The sequence below is a fragment of the Rhinoderma darwinii genome, chromosome 1 (genome assembly GCF_050947455.1).
Source record: "Rhinoderma darwinii isolate aRhiDar2 chromosome 1, aRhiDar2.hap1, whole genome shotgun sequence".
Classification (NCBI taxonomy): Eukaryota; Metazoa; Chordata; class Amphibia; order Anura; family Rhinodermatidae; genus Rhinoderma; species Rhinoderma darwinii.
Window position 1 is genome coordinate 134087347 of NC_134687.1, and position 25667 is coordinate 134113013.

At 45.9% G+C, this 25667-nt stretch overlaps 1 protein-coding gene across 1 annotated transcript in view; it reads right to left on the reverse strand.

Moving 5' to 3' along the window:
- The window catches only part of LOC142702217 (uncharacterized), a 101135-nt gene that overhangs the window by 40661 nt on the left and 34807 nt on the right, over positions 1 to 25667 (reverse strand). The window contains exon 4 of the mRNA XM_075848199.1: positions 16993 to 17046. Coding sequence (XP_075704314.1) covers positions 16993 to 17046 — 54 coding nt within the window. The remainder of the gene's footprint in view (positions 1 to 16992; positions 17047 to 25667) is intronic.

The following is a 25667-nucleotide window of genomic DNA, read 5'->3' on the forward strand; positions in this document are numbered from 1 at the left end:
AACAAGGCCTAAGTCCCATTGTCATTCAAAGTTGCTTATGATGGGCTTTTCCACGTAATATAAGTCGCATGTTACTTATTGCTGTGGTGGATTTCTTTTCATGGTGCGGACAAAAATACGCGTGGAAAATTTTTCCCAGCATGTGAACTGGGTTGCGGAAACCTCAATGCATGGGATGCAGAATTATCGGCATGTCATCGTAATCCGTATCAAATCGAACATGTGTGAATGTGAACTCACGAGGGTGAGTTAAAAAAAATTCTGTTAGGCCAAATGCACACGATACTTATTACGTGCAAATTTGTTGCGGGTATTTTCGTGCGGCAAATCCGCAGTGTAATACAGTGACAGCAAAGTAAATGAGATCAAGAAGTCTCATCTACATGTCGCATTTGCTGCACAAAAATTTACCTGCGGTGCGTATTTGAAAATAGGCTACATGACAATTTATCTTGCGTTTCCGCTTGCGAATTGTTTCTGACTAGTTTAAAAAATAATAGTAATAATTTCCGCATCAAAATGTAAAAACCGCACCTTTTACCTGCAGATTTTACCTGCGGAATTACCTGCGGTTTTGATGCGGATTTTTTTTTTCATATTCACATTTTTTTTATTGATTTTAATACAAAGAAATGCACACACAATCGGGAATGATGTGTCCCCATAATAAAAAAAAACATGACAAGAAGGGCACAGCCCAAACAGGAGAGTGAACATCACAAGCCTTGTCATGCGCATAATACAATCACAGCAGTCTGAGGAAGCTTAAAGGAAATGAGCATTGAGACAAAAATAAACGAAAATACACCAATCCCGCCCCCCAGACCTCCTAAAATGCAATGATAAGTACATGTATGCACAGTCGCAGCAAGCAAAGACCACTCACAATAGACACAATGAGAGGAGAAAGAAAAAGAATGGAAAACAAACACGGGCAAGGAAAAGAAAGGGAGGTTGTGGCGAACCTGGATTCCAGCACCTGAACATCCTAGATAAAATGAGAAGAAGCAGCCATGCGCCTGTCAGAGATGGTGGTAGAGCGAACAAACCCTAATGCACCGGCCTGTAGTCCCTACAGTGATGAAATCTCCTGGGAAATGATGTGTTTCTCAGGCCACTGCATTGTGATAGGTGGGAGAAGAGAGAAACATTAGCCATTGAGATCAGGGGCGTAGCTAGAGGCTCATGGGCCCCGATGCAAAAATTCTTACTGGGCCCCCCCCCCGCAAACTTCTCATGGCCGACGGTCCGCAGCTTTCAGCTGCATCCCTGGGTCTCCTAAGTGACCCAACAATGCAGCACTAGCAGCCGCGGCGTCACTAAGGCTGGGTTCACACACCCTATTTACGGACGTTATTCGGGCGTTTTAGCATTGAATTACGTCCGAAAATGCGGCTCAAAAGCGTTGGCAAACATCTGCCCATTCATTTGAATGGGTCTTACGATGTTCTGTGCCGACGGTCATTTTTTTTTACGCGCCGCTGTCAAAAGGCGGCGCGTAAAAAAAACACCCGCGTCAAAGAAGTGCCTGTCACTTCTTCAGACGTAAATGGAGCCGTTTTCCATTGACTCCATAGAAAAAAAGCTCCAATTACGTTCGTAATGGACGCAGCAAAAGACGCCTGCACATGCCATTACGGCTGAAATTACGGTGCTGTTTTCTCCTGAAAACAGCACCGTAATTTCAGCCGTAACGGACGCTGTCGTGTGAACATACCCTCAGGGCTTAAAATGTCAGGGAAAAAGCCCCAATACATGTGTGTCCGCCTCAAAAAAAGTGTGTATAGGAGACAGCATAGCATATCTATAGCACTACGACCCTATAAACTATGGATAGTATTAGATACAGTGGCTCAGCAGACAGTATCACACATGATAGGATTAGATACAGTGGCTGGGCAGACAGTATCACACATGATAGGATTAGATACAGTGGCTGAGCAGACAGTATCACACATGATAGGATTAGATACAGTGGCCCAGCAGACAGTATCACACATGATAGGATTAGATACAGTGGCTCAGCAGACAGTACCACACATGATAGGATTAGATACAGTGGCTCAGAAGGCAGTATCACACATGATAGGATTAGATACAGTGGCTCAGCAGACAGTATCACACATGATCGGATTAGATATAGGGCCCAGCAGACAGTATCACACATGATAGGATTAGATACAGGGTCCAGCAGACAGTATCACACATGATTGGATTAGATACACAGCTCAGCAGACAGTATCACACATGATTGGATTAAAAACAGGGCCCAGCTCGCTGACATTGCGGCTCTAGCGCTGGACCCAGGATAGGTAAGAATAATAATTTTGCTTCTTTATGTGTTACTGATTATTTTTGGGTGTTTGTGTTTTTTTTACAGGTTCGGTTGTTGGACTTCGGATTCGAGGACTTCAATGACGGCGTTTTTTTTATTCTCAATAAAATGGTTAATGAGGGTTGTGTTTTTTTATCTCAATGAAATATTTTTTCTATGTGCTTGTATCTTTTTAAACGTTATTATCACCGCCTTAGTAATGGCCGCTGGCTGATTGACAACCTCCATTACTAAGGCGAGGCTTAATGTTAGCCGGTGCAGAGGCTACACTAACCCCCATTATTACCCCGGTACCCACCAGGGGTACTGGGAAGAGCCGGGTACGAACCAGTACCCGTCCATCTGTAGTGACAGGCAGGCACCGGGGCGGCCGCAGGCTGGTAGTATTAGGCTGGGGAAGGCCAAAAACAGTGGCCCTTCCCACCCTGGTAATGCTGCCTGCTGCTGCTGTGTTGTATCTGGCTGGTTATGAAAATTGGGGGGACCCCACATCGTTCTTTCCAATTTTTTTTTATTTTTTTTATTTTTTTTAAATGACGTGGGGTCCCCCCCATTTTTCATAACCAGCCAGATACAATAAAGCTGCAGCAGGCAGCATCACCAGGGTAGGAAGGGCCACTGTTTTTGGCCTTTCCCCTCCTGATAATACCAGCCTGCGGCCACCCCAGTGGCCGACCATCACTACAGATGGTCAAGTACTGGATCGTACCCGGCTCTTCCCAGCACCCCTGGTGGCGGTGGGTACCGGGGTAATAAAGGGGGTTAGTGCTAGCCTCTGCACCGGCTAACACTAAGCCCCGCCTTAGCAATGGATGCTGTCAATCAGCCGGCGGCCATTACTAAGGCGGTAGTAATATAGTTTAAAAAAAAACACAAAGACATAGAAAAAATATTTTATTGAAATAAAAAAAAAAACACACAACCCTCATTAACCATTTTATTGATAACAAAAAAAAAATCCGTCATCTAAGTAGTCCTGGAATCCGCCGTAGTCCAACGACCGAACCTGTAAGAAAACACACAAAAAATGATTAGTAACACGTGTGTTAGGCTTAGATACAGGGCCCATGTGTGATACTGTCTGTGGGACCCTGTATCTAAGCCTACCACAACGTAGGCAGACAGTAATCTTATACAGTATAAGATTACTGTGTGCTGGGGCCCTGTATCTAAACCGACAGTGTGGTAGGCTTAGATACAGGGTCCCACAGACAGGATCACACATGGGCCATGTATCTAAGCCTACCATGTGATTGTCTTAGATACAGGGCCCAGCAAACAGGATCACACAATCTGTGATCCTGTCTCATGGGCCCTCTAAGCCTGCTACATCGTAGGCTTAAAGGGGTTGTCCAGTCCCTAAACATTGATGGCCTTTCCTCAGGATAGGCCATGAATAGCTGATGTGTCTGGGTCCGACTCCCGGGACTTTCCTGGTTTCCGGATCGCAGCGGAGGTCCTGACGTCACAGCGCTATGCGCCGCGCACAACATCGAGAGGACAGAACTTCCGCCGCGGCTGAAGAGGAAGGTAAGATTAGTTGCCCTGACTGGCGGGGTCCGACTCCCAGGACCCGCCAATCAGCTTTTGAAGGGGCCGCAGCACTCGTACGAGAGCTGCTTCCTCTTCATTTCACTACCTGCTCACACTGTGAATCGCCGACACTGATTCACAATGTGACCGGAATGAAGGGGAGCAGCTCTCGTACGAGTGCTGCGGCCCCTTCAAAACAGTTTATTGGCGGGTCCCGGGAGTCGGACCCCGCCAGTCAGGGCAACTAATCTTACCTTCCTCTTCAGCCGCGGCGGAAGTTCTGTCCTCTCGATGTTGTGCGCGGTACATAGCGCTGTGACGTCAGGACCTCCGCTGCGATCCGGAAACAGGAAGGTAAGGTCAGTCTGTTACTATAGTATCAGGGGCCCGCGGCCCGAGTTACTATAGTAACTTTTTATTGATGTGGTGCGGGGGGCTGTGGGCCCCCCTGGCTTCGGGGCCCGGTCGCAATTGCGACCCCTATAGCTACGCCAGTGTAGATATGAGATAAATAGATAGATAGATAGATAGATAGAGAGATAGATACTTTGTCTGTTATGCTAAACTGTCAGCCCTGAGGTGTGACTGCTCAGCATGACAGACATACGTACACACAGTGAAGGGGTTAAGAGCTGGATTACTAGTTGCTACTTACATCTGCTGTGGGGTCAGAGAGCAGCTCGTACTGCAGGGGAGCAGCAGACACGCACACCATCTTCTTGCTGTAGCCATTCCTTTCCCTCTGAACAGGTCACGAGGAAGAGGGAAACAGCAAGAAGTGAGCTGATTGGGTGGACAGTACAGTGGGCGGGGCTGGGTCTCGTAAAATGAGTGGATTCATTTATCATTCATTTTCCACCGTCTTGTTCCCCCTCCGTGCAATGACTCTCTGACAGCTGAGCTGCCACCAATGCTTTAAGCTACTTTGCTGGGTCTCTTTTGTACCACAGCAGGGACCCAGCAATGTAGAGCAATCATTGCAGCGCTAGTGTGGTGAGGGGGGCCTGCGGGCCCCCCTAGCTACGGGGCCCGGTCGCAGTTGCGACCGCTGCGACCCCTATAGCTACGCGACTGATTGAGACCAAGTATCCTTGTACCATCTAGAAGAGGCCATGGAATGAGCCAGAAGGTGTTCAATTCGCTGTATCAAAGCGACCTCCTGGAACCACTCATCCAGCAGCGGAGGAACCGCTGTTTTCCACTTACGAGGGATAACGGATTTGGCAGCTTGGAGTAAATGTCTAATTAAGGAACCTTTGTAAATGGTAAGCGGCATAGGAAACATAAATAAAAGGACCGCCTCAGGGGAGTTAGGGAACGAAACCCCAGTCACTTCCACTATAATTTTAAAAACCGCCTCCCAAAAACTTTGCAAACTAGAGCAACTCCACCAAATGTGCGACATGGAGGCCCCCGACGCCCCGCATCGCCAACACTCATCAGGGACCGACTGGTACCATCTGTGCAGGGCTGCAGGAACTCTATACCACCTAGAAATAATTTTGTAGCTGGTTTCCTGGGCTCTGACGGCTATGGATGCCTTCTGGGACAGGGTGAAACACCGTCTCCATTGAGCATCAGAAAAGGTCGCGCCCAATTCTGTCTCCCATGCCCTACAGAAGGATGGGAGATGAGGGGATCGCTGGGATAGGAGAAGTTTATAGTGTGGAGATGGCGTGCTCCGGGAACCGAGTGGTAACGCACAATTGCTCAAAATCAGTAAGCGGCCGGTGAAGATGAGCACTACGCTTAGTGACACTTAAAAAATGCTGTAATTGGGAGTATGCAAATATATGACGGGGCGACGGAGTATCAGCTGGGCAGATCGTGGCCAATGGGAGCAGGGATACATCAGAGAGAACCTGAGAGAAATACTTGGGGTTGGTGGAAGACCTACCCAGGAAGGAGAGACGCGCCTCCCCAGCCGGAAAGGCGGGGTTGTCAGTGACGGGAGTCAAAGGACCCAATGGGTCAGCTAGTGAGCCCGACTTCCCAGAGGCCCGCAGTGCCAAGAGGGTATGGTAAATGACAAAAGAGGTGGAAGTCGGTCTATTCCCAGGCAGGGTCCAAGTCAAAGTTGAAAGGGTACGAGTGCACAACTGTTGGGCTAAATGGACCCAGAGTTTAGAGTCATGATTGTGGAAGAAGTCCAGGACCCGCGCATGAGTGGACGCTAAATAGTAAAGGCGACAATCCGGCAGACCAACCCCACCAGCACCCCTGGAGCGAGTAAGAATCATCCTACTCAAGCGGGGACGTCCCACTGGCCATATGAAGGAGCTGAAGCATTGTTGGATACGTAGCCAATAAGAGGATGGGATGGAGATAGGGATAGTCTGCAGGAGGTACAACAGTCTGGGGAGAAGTGACATTTTAACGATATTAATACGGCCAAACCAAGAGAATTCCTTTTTATTCCAGGAGGCCAGGTCTGTGTGAAACTTGGCTAATAAAGGGATAAAGTTATTGGGGAACAGTTGGGAGAGATCACAGCTAATGCGCATACCCAAATATGTAATACCCCTAGCAGGCCAGGAGAAGGGGAAATTATGTTTGAGGAGCGATAGTGTCGAGGATGGTAGGGTTACATTCAGCGCCTCCGACTTGGAGAAATTGATCTTAAAATTTGACCAAACTCCAAAGCGGGACAGCTCGGACATCAATGAGGGAAGCGAGATATGCGGGTCCGTGAGATAAACCAATAGGTCATCAGCAAAGGCAGAACACTTATATTCAGTCCCACCAATGACAACGCCCTTAATATCCGAGCTGTTCCGAATGGAGGCTATAAGATGTTCCATAACGAGGACATATAGCAAAGGGGATAGAGGGCACCCCTGCCTGGTACCATTATAAATAACAAATGGAGCAGAAAGGGAGCCATTTACTTTTAGTTGGGCGGACGGAGAATGATAGAGGGCCATTATTTTACTCACAAGGGAAGGTCCCAATCCTATATGTTGAAGAGTTTGGTGGAGGGTAGGCCAGGATATCCTATCAAACGCCTTTTCGGCATCTAGGGACAGGATCATGAGGGGGATGTGATGAGTCTGGGCATGGTGGACAATATCAAAAGTTTTAAGAGTGTTATCTCTCGCCTCCCGACCCGGCACAAACCCCACCTGATCCGGGTGAACTAATGCAGGGAGATGTTTATTCAGCCTGTTAGCTAACAACTTGGCATAAATTTTTAGGTCGACATTGAGCAAGGAGATGGGGCGATAACTGGGACAGAGCTGGGGGTCTTTACCCGGCTTAGGGATAATCGTCACATGGGCCAGGGTGGAGCCGGGGGGGAACAAGACGTCAGGTGATATCGAATTAAAGGCCCGGAGAGGAAAGGGCACTAGACCGTCAGTCAATGATTTATAAAATTTGGCCGTATATCCATCCGGCCCGGGACTCTTTCCCCCTGGGAGGTCCCTTATGACAGCAAGGACCTCTGGAAAGATAAATTCCGCCTCCAACTCCTCCGACACTTCCCTGGATAAAGGCGTGAAAGGAGAGGGCAAAGAGGCCCGATCCGGGGGTGAGGAGTCCGTGGAAGACCTAAGGTTATAGAGGTTAGAATAGAAGGCGTGAAAACAGTCTGCAATCTCAGGGGTCGTATGAACCACTTGGCCAGAGGAAGATTTAATACTGGGTATATGGGATTGTGCCAATCTAGCCTTTAAAGCTCTTGCCAACATGCGTCCGCTTTTGTTGCCAAATTCGTAAAACTTGCTCCGACACACGTGGAGGGCCCGCTGTTGAGCCGAGTCCAACAAACGACGGGCATCTTGTCGGGCACTTTGTAGCTCCCGTAAGAGCGGCAGAGAAAGCGCACGCTTGTGAGCCAGTTCCAGGGAACTAATTTTTTGAAGAGCAAGTTTCAAGGAATGGGCCCTTTCCCTTTTGAGGCGTGCTCCATGTTTTATAAGGACCCCTCGGAGTACACATTTAAGGGCCTCCCACTGCATCATCGGAGATGTGGTATCATGAGCGTGATCGGATGTGAAGTGCTCCACTGTTTTCAACAGTTCCGCACTGCAAACCCCATCAAGGAGCAGGGACTCATTAAGCTTCCAGGACAAAGGACCTTTAGTGAGGAAAGGCAGGTGGAGGGTACAATACACTGGGGCATGATCAGATCATAATATGTTGCCAATGGACGTGGAATCGGCCCATGTGAGGGCATGGTGTTGAATTAGGATGTAGTCCAGGCGACTGTAGGTGCCATGCGGATGAGAGTAAAAACTATAATCTCTATCAGAAGGGTGTTTGTAAAGTGAGGGATTTATGAAGTGCTATGGCCACTCCACAAGATCGGGCAAGGGGATTATTACTAAAATGCCAGTGTGTGTAAGTTTTATGTCTAATAATAGGGGAATGACCTTCTTTAAAGTGTGTTTCCTGGAAACATACAATCTGTACCCTGCGCTTATACATGTGGTGCAGGATTTGCGCTCTCTTATCAGGCGTTTTCAACCCCTTCGCATTGAAGGAGGCAACTGTGAGGTCAGCCATAAACGCATGCAGCACCGCTCTCTGAGACGCTCCAAAAGGAACAGGAAAAGCAGGAATCCAGGATCGCCACAAGGAGAAGAAAAGGAATAGGCAGGCTAGGGAGAGAAATCACAGCATTAACCCCTTAAGGACACGGCCAATTTTAGCCTTGCGGACAGAGCAATTTTTGTTACATTTCCCTCTTTGCATCCCGACGCTCATAACGCTTTTATTTTTTGTACAACGTAGTTGTATGAGACTTAGTTTTTTGCGGGACGGGTTGTACTTTATGTACGTACCATTTTTTGGTACAAATACATTATCGTTTAATTTCTATAAATTTTTAATTAGATTAAAATGCAGAAAAAAAGCAGTTGCGCAGCAGTTTTAATATTTTTTTTTTTACACCATACACCGATCATAATAAATAATGGTATACATTTGTTGTACAGGTTGTTACGGTTGTGGCGATACCAAATATGTCTATATTATTTCATGTTTTGGGACTTATATTTTAAAAAGTTTATTTATTATAAAAAATGTGTGTTTCTGTGTATTTTATTTACTTTTTATTTATTTATTTCCCATTATTATTTTTTTACATTCATTTAACTTTTTTTTTTAATCCCATAAAGGGATTTATCATTTTGATTTTTATTTTGTAACTGTAATGTACTGGCATAGATCTATATGCCAGTACATTAGCCTGTTACTGATTGTACACAGGCAGTTGTTAGGGCATACCTCAGTATGCCCTAACAACAGGAAATATGTTCAGACAGCCCTGGGGTCCTTCACTGGACCCTGGGCTGTCTGGCCATATGAGTTGTGGGCTTTGATCGCGTCACAGTTATTTTCTGTGACGCGATCAATGTGCAGTCCCCTCTCCTTGAACGGCGCGATCAGCTGTCATCGCAGCGTTCAAAGGGTTAACAGTGGAGAGAAGATGTTTCTCTCCTCTCCGCTGTCAGAGCGGGGCCGTGGCTGTGTATTACAGCCGTTGCCCCGCTCTCGATCACACGCACAGACGCGTGCAGGGACGGCTGTCACACAGGACGAGTATGCTCGTCCTAATGCACGAAGTGCTCGCCGCTCAGGACGAGCATACTCATCCTGTGTCGGCAACCAGTTAAAGAAAAACAAAAGCATCAACAAAAAAGGCAGCAAAATGGAGACTGCCACACAAACTAAACAAAAAATCGTGAAGGACCCAAAAGCGTCAATTGCACGCCTCGGTGGTCCCGTACCTAGACGGGGAAGGTGACAGCTACGCAGAAAAGCAACTTGTGCTCCCCAGTGTATGATGACTGAAATATAACAATAAACGGCTATTATTATAAACATGTATAATAGAGGGAAAGGCATGTTAATACCACAGGAAAAACAAAACCCAAGGCATAGAACCATTGCGACATCCTACAATATATTGTAAACAAGAGATGACTTCCAAAACCTAGCAAATCACTGACAGGTAACCAGGGAAGTCCCAGAATGTATAATCAGAACCGCGCACGACCCAAACTATCAGGCTGAATGGGCAGGATCTCTAGGAAGCGTAGGCTCTCTGTCGCGTCCACGACCAGACCGTCTTCTGGGGCCCCTCGGAGGGAGACCCCCATCCTGCGGCGGGTGCGAAGCAGGAGGGCGTCCAGTGTAGGAACCTCTGTCAGCAGATGATAGCAGCGAGGGCCATTCATGGATAGCGATGGGAGGATGGCCTAGATCCCTCAGAAAGGCAGGCAGGTCACTCGGAGCTCTCAACGTGTAGATATGACCTTCTTGTCTAACCATGAGGGCAAAGGGGTAGCCCCATCTATAGATGATGCCTCGGTTACGTAATACCTCCAGAAGAGGTTTGAGTGCTGAGCATTGTGCCAAGGTGTGTCTGGACAGGTCGGCAAGATACGAATCTGTGTACCGTGATGGAAGATGACAGATTGTTGTCTGTTTTTTTGCAGAATCGATTCTTTAATGGCGTAGAAATGAATCCGACAAATGACATCTCTGGGCCGCTGATCATCCAGATTCAGTGGGCGTAGGGCTCTATGAGCACGATCAATCTCAATGTGCGTATTTGGCGGACGACCCAGTAAGTTATTGAAGATTATGGCAGAGTAGAGAACAGGTCCGTTGCAGGGATAGATTCAGGCAGGCCCCGAACCCGAAGATTGTTCCTCCGATTACGATTCTCAATATCATCCATATGTTGTTGCAGCGTAAACAGATGAGCCGAATGTTGTTGCAGGGTGGATTGCATAGATGCCAGCGTGGCAGAATCAGTAACACGATCCTGAGCGAGAGTATCAACTCTTGTGGAGAGTGAAGAAAGTTCAGCACGGAACTGGGTGAACTCCGCTTTACATTCATCCACAATCTGCCTAGCAAAGGAAGACATATCAGCTCTGGTGGGTAACAGTTGAACCATCTGACGAATATCCAAGAGAGTGGCCGGGCGGTTTTCACATACAGGTACCAATGAAGAGTCTGGATGACTTAATCCAGAATCCAGAACCGAGAGACTGGAGGATAAAAGGTCTTGACGTGGCTCATGGGGGGATCACAGAAGCCGCTGGCATGGGGGGGACCTCTGGGGCAACAAGAGCTAGGTGGTCAGTCGGCCAGGAAGGGGGTCACCCCACAAGGAGCCTGAGGGCCACGAGGGGTCAATTCCTAGGGGCATGGGGCTCTGATGCTTCTGCGGGGAGACCCGGACCTGGGAACCTGAGGTCGCAACAGTGGGCACAGGGCCGGGAGGTCTATGGCCTCCGTACTCACAGTTCATGTGGAGCTGGGATGAGGCCTCCTGGGAAGGAGCAGCAGCATATCCAGGCAGGTCCTGTTGGGCTGTGTTAGCGGATCCAGAATCCCCCCACCTGGAAGAGTCCGGTCCAGGTGCAGGCAGCAGGCAGGTCGCTGGTGACAGCGTGGAGACCGCATGCAGTGGAGGCCAGGTCGGCAGGGATGCATCCAGCAGAGAGGGCCTAGCACTTATTTCCGGGTGCTGCGGCCCTGAGGAGAAGTGCCGGCGGCCATCTTGAAACGCCTCACACGAGGCTGGAAGAGGAGCGGCGGCTCCCGAGTCAGGCCCAGCGACTGCAGGGCTATTCAAGGGGGTCCCCGCACTGCAGGCTACCCCGGAGGAAAGGACGTCCGGAGTACTGCGGTAGGCCCGTGAGAGGCCGCGACGAGATTCTGGCGGCCATCTTGGAGAACGGCTGGCCGGGCCGCCCGGAGCCCAGCTTCATCTGCGGCCTCAGTGTCATCAGCGGCCCCAGCACGGAGTGAGGTGCTCGCCTGCCCCTGCTTTCCCTCCCTACAGACCAGGGAGATGTCTGCCAGCGCAGGCAATTCATCCTCAGAGCCCTGGAGCAACCTAGGTGGGGACGGCAGTCGACCATCTTGCCCACATGCATCCGACCGGAGGACAGCCCGGGGCTGCAGAGGGGTCTGTCTCCCGAAAAACGCCCCGATGTCCCCTTGTGGGGATGCAGGACGTAAAGAGCATGCCGCCTTGGGCTTCTTGGATGCCTTCCCCATTGAAGATGCCAGATGAGAGCCGATGCAGGTAAGCCGGTGGAGGAGCTCTGAGAAACACATCCTCACTCTCCCATAGCTGGCCACGCCCCCTTGATGCGGATTTTGTGCAACAAATTCCTCAATGTGTGTGTTACAGAATTTGTTGGGCATTTACAGCAAATTAACCCTTTAGGCTGGGTTCACACAGAGTTTTTTGGAGGAGGAAAATCTGCCTCAAAATTCCGCTCAATAAAACACCTGCGGCTCAAATAAAATTCCACTAAATACGCTTTCTCTGACTCCCATTGATGTCAATGGGAGGTCAGAGGTGTAAACGCCCGAAGATAGGGCATGTCCCTTCTTTTTCCTGCGATTGAAATGGGTGGCATTTTCGGCCTATTTTTGGCACGTTTTGCAGCGCGGTTTCCTCGTCAAAAAATTAGTCAAAAAACTCTGTGTAAACTCTCCCCTTACATTGTAAAGGATGAAATATGTTACGATTCTGCAACATAATAGGCATGCAGCTGATTTAACCCCTTCCCTCCTCAGCCATTTTTCGGATATTCACTTTTGTTTTTTCCTCCCAAACTTCCAAAAGCTGTAGAAAAAAATTCAGTCTATATATCTATATGAGGGCTTGTTTTCTGCTGCACAAGTTGTAGTTTTTCATGGCACCATTTATTGTACTGCAGAATGTACTGGGAAGCTGGAAAAAAATGTATGGGGTGAAATGGGCAAAAAACAGCGATTACGCCATATTTTGGTGGGTTATGTTTTTACAGCATCCACCAGGCGTTTAAAACTACATATTCACCTTATTCTACAGGTTGATACGATTACAGCGATACCAAATGTATATGTTTTGTTTATATGTTTGCATAGCTCCCAACCGTCCCGGATCAGGCGGGACAGTCCCGGCTTCTCACCGCTGTTCCGCCGTCCCGGGCGGTCTGCAAAATGTCCCGCTGGGCGCTGCAGCTGTATCAAAACAGCTGATCACTGCTCACAGGCGCCCTGCATGCCAGACGACTGCAGCAGCGATCAGAAGAAGGCCGGAGTCTTGCGGCGGTGTTCTCACTGGGATCGATGTCGGCACGGGAGTGGACCAGTCCAGTCACCTGACCTCACCGGTCAGGTGACAGGTCAGGTGACTGGACTGGTCCACTACCGGGCCGGCATCGACACCAGTGAGAACGCCGCTGCAAGACTCCTGCCTTCTTCTGATGGTGAGTGACATCAAAACAGAGCGGAGAGTGGCAGCAGTAGGGTCTGCTACCTCTACCGCTCTCCGTTCTGGCAGGAAATGTGGCACAAAGTATAAGGGGGTTGTGTTGCGCTACCTACAGGGGGGCTGTGTGTGGAGCTATCTACAGGGGGACTGTGTGTGGAACTATCTACAGGGGGGGCTGTGTGTGGAGCTATCTACAGGGGGGCTGTGTCTGCAGCTATCTACAGGGGGTGCTGTGTGTGGCACTATCTACAGGGGGCTGTGTGTTGAGCTATCTACAGGGGGCTGTGTCTAGAGCTATCTACAGGGGGGCTGTGTGTGAAGCTATCTACTGGGGGGCTGTGTGTGGAGCTATCTACAGGGGGCTGTGTGTGTGGAGCTATCTACTGGGGGGCTGTGTGTGGAGCTATCTACAGGGGGCTGTGTGTGTGGAGCTATCTACAGGGGGCCTGTGTGTGGAGCAATCTACAGGGGGGCTCTGGTGTATGATTTTTCCATTGACTGGTAGCAGAGTTACACAACTGGGAGCATAAAAAAAAATCCCCATCATGTAACTCTGCTACCTGTCAATTGAAAAGTCATCAACCAGAGGGTCTCCCTCTTGACTTTCATTGTTCTCAGTATTTTGGTTTGTCCTGCAGCTGCTGCTGCCGTGATGAGCAAATGTTATACCCAAGTTAGGAAAAGTAACACAAAGATCCTGATCCATAATATTGGTGATATCCATACAGTCTAGAGATCTGGAGTGAGAATATGCTCTTGTTATTTGCAGAAGGATCTGGCCGTGATTTGATGTGTTTATGCGGGATATTGGGCGTGGTTAGGGGTGTGGCTTAAAATTGTCCCTCTTTTCCGAATTCAAAAGTTGGGAGGTATGTGTTTGTTTTATGTTTTAAAAAATATTTAAAAAAAAAAAAACTATTTGCTAAATTAAAAAAATGTTTTGTGTCGCCATGTTCTGAGAGCCATAACTTTTTAATTTTTCCATCAATTTAGCGATGTCATGGCTTAAATTTTGCAGGGCGAGCTGTAGTTTTCACCCATACCATTTTGGGGTATATGCGACTTTTTGATCACTTTTTTGGAGCGCTATGGTGACCAAAAACCAGCAATTTGCATGTTTTATATATTTGTTTTTACGGCATTCACCCAGTGGGTTAAACTACGCTATATTGTGATAGTTCGGACTTTTAAGGACGCGGCGATACTAGTTATGTTAACTTTTATTTTTTTTAACATTGATTTAGGAAAAATTTTTGAAAAGGGGGGTTTTTTGAACGTTTAATACTTTATTATTTTATTACTTTCTTTTTTTTTTTGGAACATAAAAAAAACCTTTATTTAACTGTTTTTTACTTTTTTTATTAGTCCCCCCTAGGGGACTTGAAGCAGCGATCCACTGCAATGATCATCCACTGCATGATATACTGCAATACTAATGTATTGCAGTATATAGTGATACTGATAGTCTCCTTTGAAACCCTGTTGGAGGCAGAGCTTCAAAGGAGTACAAAGATGGCAGACCTGTACCCAGGCTGCTATAACAACCGTTGTTAACAGCCTATGCGATGGCTTGTTTCAGGGGGCGCACCCTGATTCTAACACTTTAAATGCCGCGGTTGCAATTGACCGCGGCATTTAAGGTGTTAAACGGGCGGAATCAAAGTGATCTTTGATTCCAGCTGTTGCAGTGAGGTGTCGGCTGCGTAACACAGTTGTCATCCGCTGTGTATGGCGCGAGCTCAGCCCGTGACCTCGCTCTATACTTCCCATACATACCTAACCCTTATCACATACAGTTACGTGCATGGGCGTAACTAGGAAAGACTGGGCCCCATAGCAAACTTTTGACTGGGGCCCCCCCTCCCCTGGGTGTCACACAACCCCCCCTTGTAGATAGTGCCTTTTTTACAGCCCCCCTGTAGATAACGCCATACAGCCCCCTCTGTAGATAACTCCATACAGCCCCCCCTGTAGATAACGCCATACAGCCCCCTCTGTAGATAACGCCATACAGCCCCCTCTGTAGATAATGCCATACATCCCCCTCTGTAGATAGCGCCATACAGCCCCCTCTGTAGATAACGCCATACAGCCCCCTCTGTAGATATCTACAAAGGGGGCTGTATGGTGTTCTCTACAGAGGGGGCTGTATGGCGCTATCTACAGAGGGGGCTGTATGGCGTTATCTACAGGGGGGACTGTAAAAAAGGCACTATCTACAAGGGGGGGTTGCGTGACACCCAGGGGAGGGGGGGCCCCAGTCAAAAGTTTGCTATGGGGCCCAGTCTTTCCTAGTTACGCCCATGCACGTAACTGTATGTGATAAGGGTTAGGTATGTATGGGAAGTATAGCGCGAGCTCATGGGCTGAGCTCGCGCCATACACAGCGGATGACAACTGTGTTACGCAGCCGACACCTCACTGCAACAGCTGGAATCAAAGATCACTTTGATTCCGCTCGTATACCAGAGCATTATTGTCTGTCAGTGTAAATCTGACAGGCAATCTGTTAGGACGTGCCTCCGGCGCGTCCTAACATGCACATGTCCAGGGCAGACCTGGGGGCTTTTATCAGGCCCCCGGCTGCCATGACACCCCATCGGAGACCCGCGATTGCATTCGCGGGCCGCCGATGGGTGACAGAGGGAGCTCACTCCCTCTGTAAACAAAGTTAAATGCCGCGGTCGCTATTGACGGCGGCATTTAACGGGTTAAACGGCCGCGATCGAAGTAAACTTCGATCGCGGGCGTTGGAGAAGGAGCTCAGCTGTCATCAGACAGCAGAGCCCCGGCTCCTGCCTGCACGGGAGACCCGTGCAGGACTTAGACTAGGCTGACGTGAAAAGGCGTCAGCCTAGCCTAAAGCCCATTAGTGACCGACGTAAAAAGGCGTATTGGTGGTCACTAAGGGATTAATAGCCGAACATATGACAAAATTGCATTCCTTTAGCAAACATTTGATCAGTATATAATGGAATCCCACAGAGCCCTAACTGTATTGTAAATTGTATTGTAATTAGTGGACAACCCCTTTAAAATAAAACTGATAATATGAAATATGAAAATAAACTGATAATAATGGTTTAAAAAACAAATTGAAATGCACAGGGGAATGATAAAAAAAGATCAGGAATCTATTTGTTTTTTATGGGGGCCCATGCTTCTCTTTTCCTGTGGACTGCCTTTAAAGGCTATGGAAGGCCTCATGCACACGACCGTAGCCATGTGCACGGCCGTGATTTCCGGGTCGGCTGGCTGTGGACTGTAAGCCGCGAGCCGCCCGCAAATCGCGGGCCATGAACATGGCCGCGGCCATTATTTTCAATGAGCCCGACCCGCAGAACAAGGCCGTAATAAAACATGTCCGTTCTTTCTGCGGTGCGGGCTCCCGGGCCATGCATGGACCGTAAAAACTACGGTCGTGTGCATGGCCCCATAGAAATGAATGGGGCCGCAATTCTCCCGTGCATTTTCGGGGGAATTGCGGCCGCAAAAGCACGTTCGTGTGCATGGGGCCTTAACCTTTGAAAGGGATTTTTTTTAAAGGGTCTTTAATACAATCTCTTCCTTTTGTGTGAGCTTTTAAACTTGCAGATGTTAGGCTCAACTCATACAATATCTCAGACATTGTGTAAGTTAAGCCATTGTGTGAGTTTGTCTTAATAGCCGAACATATGACAAAATTGCATTCCTTTAGCAAACATTTGATCAGTATATAATAGAATCCCACAGAGCCCTAACTGTATTGTAAATTGTAGTCAACTGTGCTTTTAAATATAACTTTACAAAAAAAAGTATACCAAAAGGTATAAAATTGCATAGGCATACATCTTGACATATGTTTAGAGTGATCGAGTTTAGCCTTAGCACATTATCTAAACTTTGCACTTACTATCTTTCTCAGTTATTGATGCAGTCGTTGGGATATGTTGTTTCCCTGTTGGTCCTGAAAATAAACAAAATAGTCACAAAAAAAATGTTACTAATTAAAAAACAGATATAGTCATTAATTAAAAAAAATATTTATTTTGTCCAATACATGAAAAAAGCACATAAAAATAATAAATAATCAAAGTGGACAATACCTGCTTTTGGAACTAGTGATTAGAGAATTATTCCTATATTTCCATAGCTTAGTCAGGAGAGTTTTAAGAAGCTGCTGCAAAACGCTAGGCTGCTGCTATGTTGTATCTGGTTGGTTATGAAAAATGGAGAAGACCCCACGTCATTTAAAAAAAAAGTAAAAATAAAAAAAATTGGAAAGGACGATGTGGGGCTCCCCCATTTTTAGAACCAGCCAGATACAACACAGCAGCAGCAGGCTAGAATTACCAGTGTGGGAAGGGCCACTGTTTTTGGCCTTTCCCAGCCTAATACCAGCCTGATGGGTTAGTGTTAGCCTCTTCATGTCTAACATTAAGCCTCGCCTTAGTAATGGACGTTGTCAATAAGCTAGCGGCCATTACTAAGCTGGTAGTAATAAAGTTTAGAAAAAAGACATAGGAAAAATATTTCATTGAAATAAAAATCCCACACAATCCCCGTTATCCATTTTATTGAGAATAAAAAAAACTCAGTCATTGAAGTAGTCCTCGAATCTAAAGTAGTCCAACAACTGAACTTGTAAAAAAACACACAAAAATAATTAGTAAGACATAAAAAAGCAAAACAATTATTATTCTTACATTTCCTGGGTCCAGCGCTGGAGCCGCAATGTTAGCGAGCTGAGTCCTATATCTAATCCTATCATGTGTGATACTCTTCTGCTGAGCTACTGTATCTAATCCCATCATATGTGATACTGTCTGCTGAGCTACTGTATCTAATCCAATCATGTGTGATACTATCTGCTGAGCCACTGTATCTAATCCAATCATGTGTGATACTGTCTGCTGAGCCACTGTATCTAATCCTATACTGTGTGATACTGTCTGCTGAGCTACTGTATCTAATCCCATCATGTGTGATACTATCTGCTGGGCCTTATGTCTAATCCTATCATGTATGATACTTTCTGATAAGCCACTGTACCTAATCCTATCCATAGCTATAATGTCGTAGTGCTATAGATATGCTGTCTCCTATATACACATATACATACACGCACATTTTTTTGGGGGTATTTGTATTGGGGCTATTTCCCCTGATGTTTCAAGACTTTAGTGACGCCCCTGGCTGCTAGTGCTGCATCGTTGGGTCACTTAGGAGACCCAGCGATGCAGCTGAAAGCTGCGGGCCGGCGGCCATGAGAAGTTTGGGGGGGGGCCCAAGAAGAACCTTTGCATTGGGGCACGTGAGCCTTTAGCTATGCCCCTGTATAGAGTATAGCCCCTCCCCCAGAGACCAGGATGTGTCAGGGGAGCTTCATACGGAACCTTATTTATGTATAGAATAGACAGTACAGCAGGGTGTGTGTGCATTATAACAGCTGCAATGAATAAAAGTTAATGCTAATAGATTAATGCCAATAGATTAATACTGTCTCAAGGAAGAGATGAAACACAGCCCCTCCCCCCAGGGTGTCAGCAGAGCTTCATACAGAACCTTGTCTAGGTTTCCAGCAGTAGAATAGAGCCGTCATTAAATTCTATGCTCTCTAATGGTAATGTGAGATGACTCTGCTGAGCCTGTCACAGTGCACTGCATGGAAGAAAAATAAGCTGCAGAAAAAAAGGAAATGTCAGCTTATTGCTTGTGCTCCATTGGCAAGTGTGAAAAACAGGAATATTTTTGCATTGTTTTAAACTATGGATAGTCCTATAAAAAGAAATAAAAAAAATATCTATAATAAAATTTTTACATAAATAATATTTCGTTTTCTCAACATAAATATCAATTAAACCTTCATTTCCTGTCCTGGCTGTTCTAAGAAATGAACAAACACCACTAAAAGGACAAAACATTTTTCACGCATTAACTTTTTTAATTCTAATATAGAATGGGCTAACAAGGGCTACTGAACACTGCTGTGAACAGATATCGATCAGGGGTATAGTATCTATCACTCCAGTCTTTGGCATGCCTTCAATAAAGTTTGTGAATGGATTTGGTGGTGACATTTACTCTTTTCAGCCAAAACCAATGCAAATATGTAGACGATATGTATGCGACTAAGGCCAGAGTCAGACGAACAAGTGCAAACTCGAACGTGAAAAACTGCTGTTTTTCACGTCCGAGTTACACCCGTGCGGGTCCCGTTTTCACAGATCCCCATAGACTTCAGTCTATCGAGGGATCTGTGAAAATGGAAGAAAATAGGACATGTCCTATTTCTCCACAGACCCTTCAGACTGTCCGTTAATACAACGGCCGTGTGGATGGCCCCATTGAAATACATGCGTCTGTGTGACGGCCGTTGTTTTAATGGCCATTTCTCGAACATACCGTATACTACGGTCATCTGAATTCGGCCTTATAGTGTACACAGGCTCAGACTGACAATTTATTGATTTTGACAGTTTCCAGAACATTTGTAAAAGGGCCGACCTTTGTACAAAACACAAACACAACATTGGGCATGTCATAAGTTGTTAACTACACTCTTAGGCCCCATGCACACGACCGTAAAAAACCTCCGTTTTTGCGGAGCGCAATTGCGGTCCGCAAAAATTGACCCATTCACTTTCATTGAACGCGGACACCTTTCCGTAGCACTACGGAAGGGTGTCCGTGCCATGGAAATGTTCCGGGAATTATGGAACATGTCCGTTCTTTTGCATTTTGCGGGCCGTGCTCCCATACTTTGTATGGGAGCACGGCCCGAAAATGCGGCTGTCAGTTGGCGGCCGTCCGTGCCCGCAATCGCGGGCCGTGATTGCGGGCACGGTCGTGTGCATGGGGCCTTAGTTTGGGAATAATAGCAGTACCATCTTTATATGAAGCATTTTCTCCAACCAGCTAATAGACTGAGGTTAAAGTACTATTTGGCTAGAGGGGTATAAGAGTCAGCACAATTTTAGTGTTTAGAGTGGCATAGTAGTGTGATCTAGAGACCATGAATCAGGATATTTTCTGCTCATGCATGTATTGAGTATGTAACTTTTACTAAGACTGGCATATTTTATGCCAGTCAAAGTGGAGGACATAGTTAGAGTATTTTACACCAAATTTATTGATTTGGGCTCTGGATGCCACCACATTGGATTTGAAATGAAACAACTGAGATGAAATTGAAGTGTAGACTTTCAGGTTTAATTCAAGGGGTTGAACAAAAATATCCTGTGAAACGTTTAGGAATTGCAACCATTTTTCTACACAGCCTCCTCATTTCTGGGGCTCAAAAGTAATTGGACAAATTAACATTACCAAAAATAAAATGTTTTTTTTAATACTTTGTAGAGAATCCTTTGCAGGCAATGACTGCCTGAAGTCTGGAACCCGTGGACATCACCAAACACTGGGTTTCCTCCTTTGTGATGCTTTGCCAGGACTTTACTGCAGTGTCTTCAGTTGTTGCTTGCTTGTGGGTCTTTCTGCCTTAAGTTTTGTCCTAAGCAAGTGAAATGCAGCTCGATCGGGTTGAGATCTGGTGATTGACATGGCCATTGCGGAATATTCCACTTCTTTCATTAAAAAAAAACTCCTGAGTTGCTTTCGCAGTATATTTTCCATCTGTTCTGTGAAGCGACGTCCAATCAACCTTTCTGTATTTGGTTGAATCTGAGCAGAAAGTATATCCCTGAGCACTTCCGAATTCATCCGGCTGCTTCTGTCTTCAGTCACATTATCAATAAACACTAGTGACCCAGTGTCTTTGGCAGCTATGCATGCCCATGCCATCAAACTGCCTCCACCATGTTTTACAGAGGACGTGGTGTGCTTTGGATCATGAACCGTACCAAGTCTTCTCCATACTTTCTTCCTCCCATCATTCTGGTCCAGGTTGATCTTAGTTTCATCTGTCCAAATAATGCTGTTCCAGAACTGGGCCGGCTTCTTTACATGTTGTTTGGCAAAGTCTAATCTGGCCTTTCTATTTTTGAGGCTGATTAATGGTTTGCACTTTGTGGTGAACCCTCTGTATTTGCTCTCATGAAGTCTTCTCTTTATGGTAGACTTAGATACTGATACACCTACTTCCAGGAGAGTGTTCTTCACTTGGTTAAACGTTGTGAAGGGGTTTTTCTTCACCATGGAATGGTTTCTGCGATAATCCACCACTGTTGTCTTCCGTGGACGTCCAGGCCTTTTGGAGTTCACGAGATAACCAGTGCGCTCTTTTTTTTCTAGAATGTATCAAACTGTTAATTTGGCCACTCCTAACAGTTGTGCTTTCTCTCAGATGTATTTCTTCAGCCTGTTTCACTTGCATTGAGATCTCCTTTGACCTCATTTTGTGGATTCACAGCAACAGCTTCCAAATGCAAATGCCACACTTGGAATCAACTCCAGACCTTTTACCTGCTTAATTGATGATGGATTAATGAGGGAATAGCCCATTAAATAGCTTTTGAGATAATTGTCGAATTACTTTTGGTTCCTTGAAAAAGAGGCAGGTACGTATTAAAGAGCTGTAATTCCAAAACCCTTCCTCAAATTAGGATGTGAATACCCTCAAATTAAAGCTGAGAGTCTGCACTTTAAGCCCATATTGATTATATAATTGTATATTCAATATGTTTTGGTAAACAGCTAAAATGACAAAACTTGTCACTATCCAAATAATTCTGGACCTAACTGTACATAACGCTCTATGAATTGCGTTCGTCTCATGGGTACATAACAATTCAATAAAGGCTAAAGAACCTCTGGTTAAAAAGGCCAGTTGCCGACTTTTATTGAAAATACATACTACTTCCCAATATACAGTAAACTATGGCCCGCTCACCAGCACTGAAACCCAAATAGACTCGCCAAACATAGGATATGAATATGCCATAAATGTCTTTGCACTTTTGCATCGGGATGGTTTTTCCTACATATAGCTACATGACCACTTATTTTACTGACTGTAAATTTGCCAAAAGTGTGATGCACAACGTTTGCTAGAATAGTGAGATTTGTCCGTGTGAATTCTATTGAACATTTCTATAAATGCTTTTCCTGCACGGTTTCTATATGACAGTCCCTGTTTCCCATTGGAATTTGTATCCATTTGGGACAACTGAATAAAAGCTTTATATTTATTGAAAAGAACACAGCACATAAAAGAAAATGTATTGGTGGGTAACATTTAAAAGTCAGTGATTATGGATATGTATATGAAGATAAATTGATGATAATGGATCAAAAAACAAATTGAAATGGATATCACACTCCTTCCTATGGACTAGATTTAACACATCCCAATCCTCCTTTATCGATTTCTTAACTTCTAGATGTTAGGCTCAATTCACACCATGTCTGTGTTGCACTTTTTCATAGACTTTCATAGCTAAACATTTGCCAAAATTGTATGTCTTTTGGCAAACAATTGACCAGTATACAATGGGAATCTGGAGCCCCAACTGTGTTGTAAATCATAGTCAAGTACGCTTTACAATACAACGGTATACAAAAAACAGTTGCAAATGTCTTGGCATATGTTTGAAGGGATTGGGTTTAGCCTTATTAGGGGAATATTATCTGAACTTTACACTTTGATCTTATTCACCCAAACATATTTCTCATCTGTGTCCTATTCGTTTTTACAGCAGACAGCATATTGACCCAAACAAGTCAACGGGGCCATTCACGCATCCGTTTTTTCAATGGATCGGTTGTCCATTAGGAGAAACTCGCAGCATGCCCTATTCTATTTTTGCGGATCAGACTCGCCCATTAAAGTATATGGGTGCGTAAGAAAACAGGACGGAACAGGGATGACATCCATGTACAGTCCGTTTTTCATGGATCTGTTGCTAAACGATGGAGAAAAACAATATGTCTATACTGTGAAGGCAATAGTAAATGGCGTTTCAGCAACCATGATAAGACTAAACCTACAATATTTCCGTTATTCTCAGGCGAGACAAACGGATGACATACAGATGTAAAAAACTGACTCACTGACGTTCATACGGATGAAAAACAATCCATTTTATGCAAACACAAATCTGACTTACTTGGGTGACTAAGGCCTTACTATTTTCCACAGCAGTCATTGTGATTATAGATGAGCAAATAGATTTTACTCAAATCAAATTCTATCCGTAATTACGGGCCCATAGACATCTATTGGCCATGGGTACCTTCCCGTTTGATTACGGGAAGGTGCCCGGTCCATTGAAAAATATGGAACATGTCCTATTTCAGGCCGTAATTACGGCACGGGCAGGCCCATAGAAGTCTATGGGGCTCCCGTAATTACAGGTGGCTACGTGTAATTACGGGAGCGTTGCTAGGCGTAGTCAGGGGATAGTCACTGTCCAGGGTGCTGAAAGAGTTAACTGATCGGCAGTAACTCTTTCATCACCCGGGACAGTGACTACTGCTGGAGTTTAATAGTATTAAAAGTTAACTTACCCAGAACTCCCTGCTTCTTCCTCCAGTCCGGCCTCCCGGGATGTAGTTTCCTCCCATGTGACCGCTGCAGCCAATCACTGGCCAATCACAGGCTGCAGCGGTCACATGGACTGCTGCGTCATCCAGGGAGGTCAGACTGGATGTTAAAAGAGGGACGCGTCACCAAGACAACGGCCGGGGTACGTATGAACTTCTTTTACTTTCAATCGCTGCGGACCCATTTTCTCTGCACTAATCGGCAGCCCCTTCTCACTATCAGTGCTGGATAGAGAGAAGGGGCTGCCGATTAATGCAGAGAAAACAGGTCCATAAATATGGGTGGAATACTGGTGACAACGGACCCGTATTTACGGCCACACGTACGTAAATACTGGTGGAATACGGGTCGAATACGTGTGACAAAGGACCCGTATTTACGCCAGTATTTACGGGAGGAAAAAAATACGTTAGTGTGCATGGGGCCTTAGGGTACAGCACATATGACTTTTTGGTCACTTTTTGTTACATTTTGTTAAACTCGTTAAATCTAAGAAAAACAATAAACAATGGTCGTGTACAACAAAAGAAAAACAATAAAAGAAGGTTGCAATACACAAGTACATTGTAGAATATGGGCCTGTTCACATTCCGTTGATAGGTTCCAGCAGACCAGTCGACTGCGCTATTGTTTTGGCCAAAAAGAAAGGAAACCTTATAGAACGATGACAAACGGAAAACATTAACAACTGAAGCATTACCATTGAAATCAATGTCCATACGTTGATGGGTTCCTCCAACGGAAATGTCTGACGGAACCCATCAATGGAAACCAAACACTGATGTGAACACACCCTAAGACAGCAGATTTGATCACAAAAGTAACAGCTATTATGTCATAATTGCACAGATTTAGAAGTCTGGGGTCTGAAACAATATAGGGGCCTCTTCTGGGGTCAGAATTAATTTACTCGTCTGAAGTAATGTAAGGGTTATGGTCTGGGGTCTAAATAACTTTTGGGGTCTGGTCTGGGATCTGAAGTAATTTTGAGGAGTGGTTTGGGGTTTTAAGTTAATGTATGGGTCTGGTATTTGGTCTGAAAATTGTGGTTTTCTGGATTGGGGTCTGTTGTACTTTATGGGCCTCTGCTGGGGTATGAATTAATTTAGTGATCTGGTCTGGGGTCTGAAGTAATATAGGGGTCTGGTCTGGGGTCTAAATTAATTTTGGGATCTAATCTGGAGTCTACATTATTTTGGAGTCTGGTCTGGGATCTGAAGATATTTAGGAGTCTGGTCATGGGCCTGAAATTGATTTAAAGGTCTGGACTTAGGTGTGAAGTAATGTAGGGGTCTTGTCTGAGGCCTGAATTGATTTAAGAGTCTGGTCTGGGGTCTGAATTAATTTAGGGGTCTGCGATCGCAAATTGTGTTGCGACAAAGAATGGGAATGGGCTGTAGAAGCGAGGGGCCAAAGATGTCCAGGCAGCAAATTCTGCAGTTGTCAATAAGGAAAGAGAACGACTTCAATCAGAGAAGACATTACCTGTGTGTCTATGGATTTAAGGGTTAGGCTGGATTCACACGAGCATGTTCGGTCCGTAAAGGACGGAACGTATTTCGGCTGCATGTCCCGGACCGAACACACTGCAGGGAGCCAGGCTCCTAGCATCATAGTTATGTACGATGCTAGGAGCCCCTGACTCTCCGTGGAACTACTGTCCCGTACTGAAAACATGATTACAGTACGGGACAGTTGTCCCGCAGCGAGGCAGGGATTCCTAGCGTCGTACATAACTATGATGCTAGGAGCCTGGCTCCCTGCAGTGTGTTCAGTCCGGGACTTGCGGCCGAAATATGTTCCGTCCTTTACGGACCGAACATGCTCGTGTGAATCCAGCCTTATTTATTTTGCCTGTGTCTGGTCAATACTGTATTCGCTTGCAGCATGATAATGCTCTGCTGACCGCCTGTGTGGATCAGGTATCTGACCATTATATGGTCACTATATGGCGGCCTTATTGGTTATAATTATTTTTGTATAGTAGTAGTGCACACTTGTCCCTGACTGAAATTGTGAGTGTACGCCTATCCCTGACTGTAATATTATATGTTTCAGTGTTCTACTTTTATTTTCTATCTTGTGTT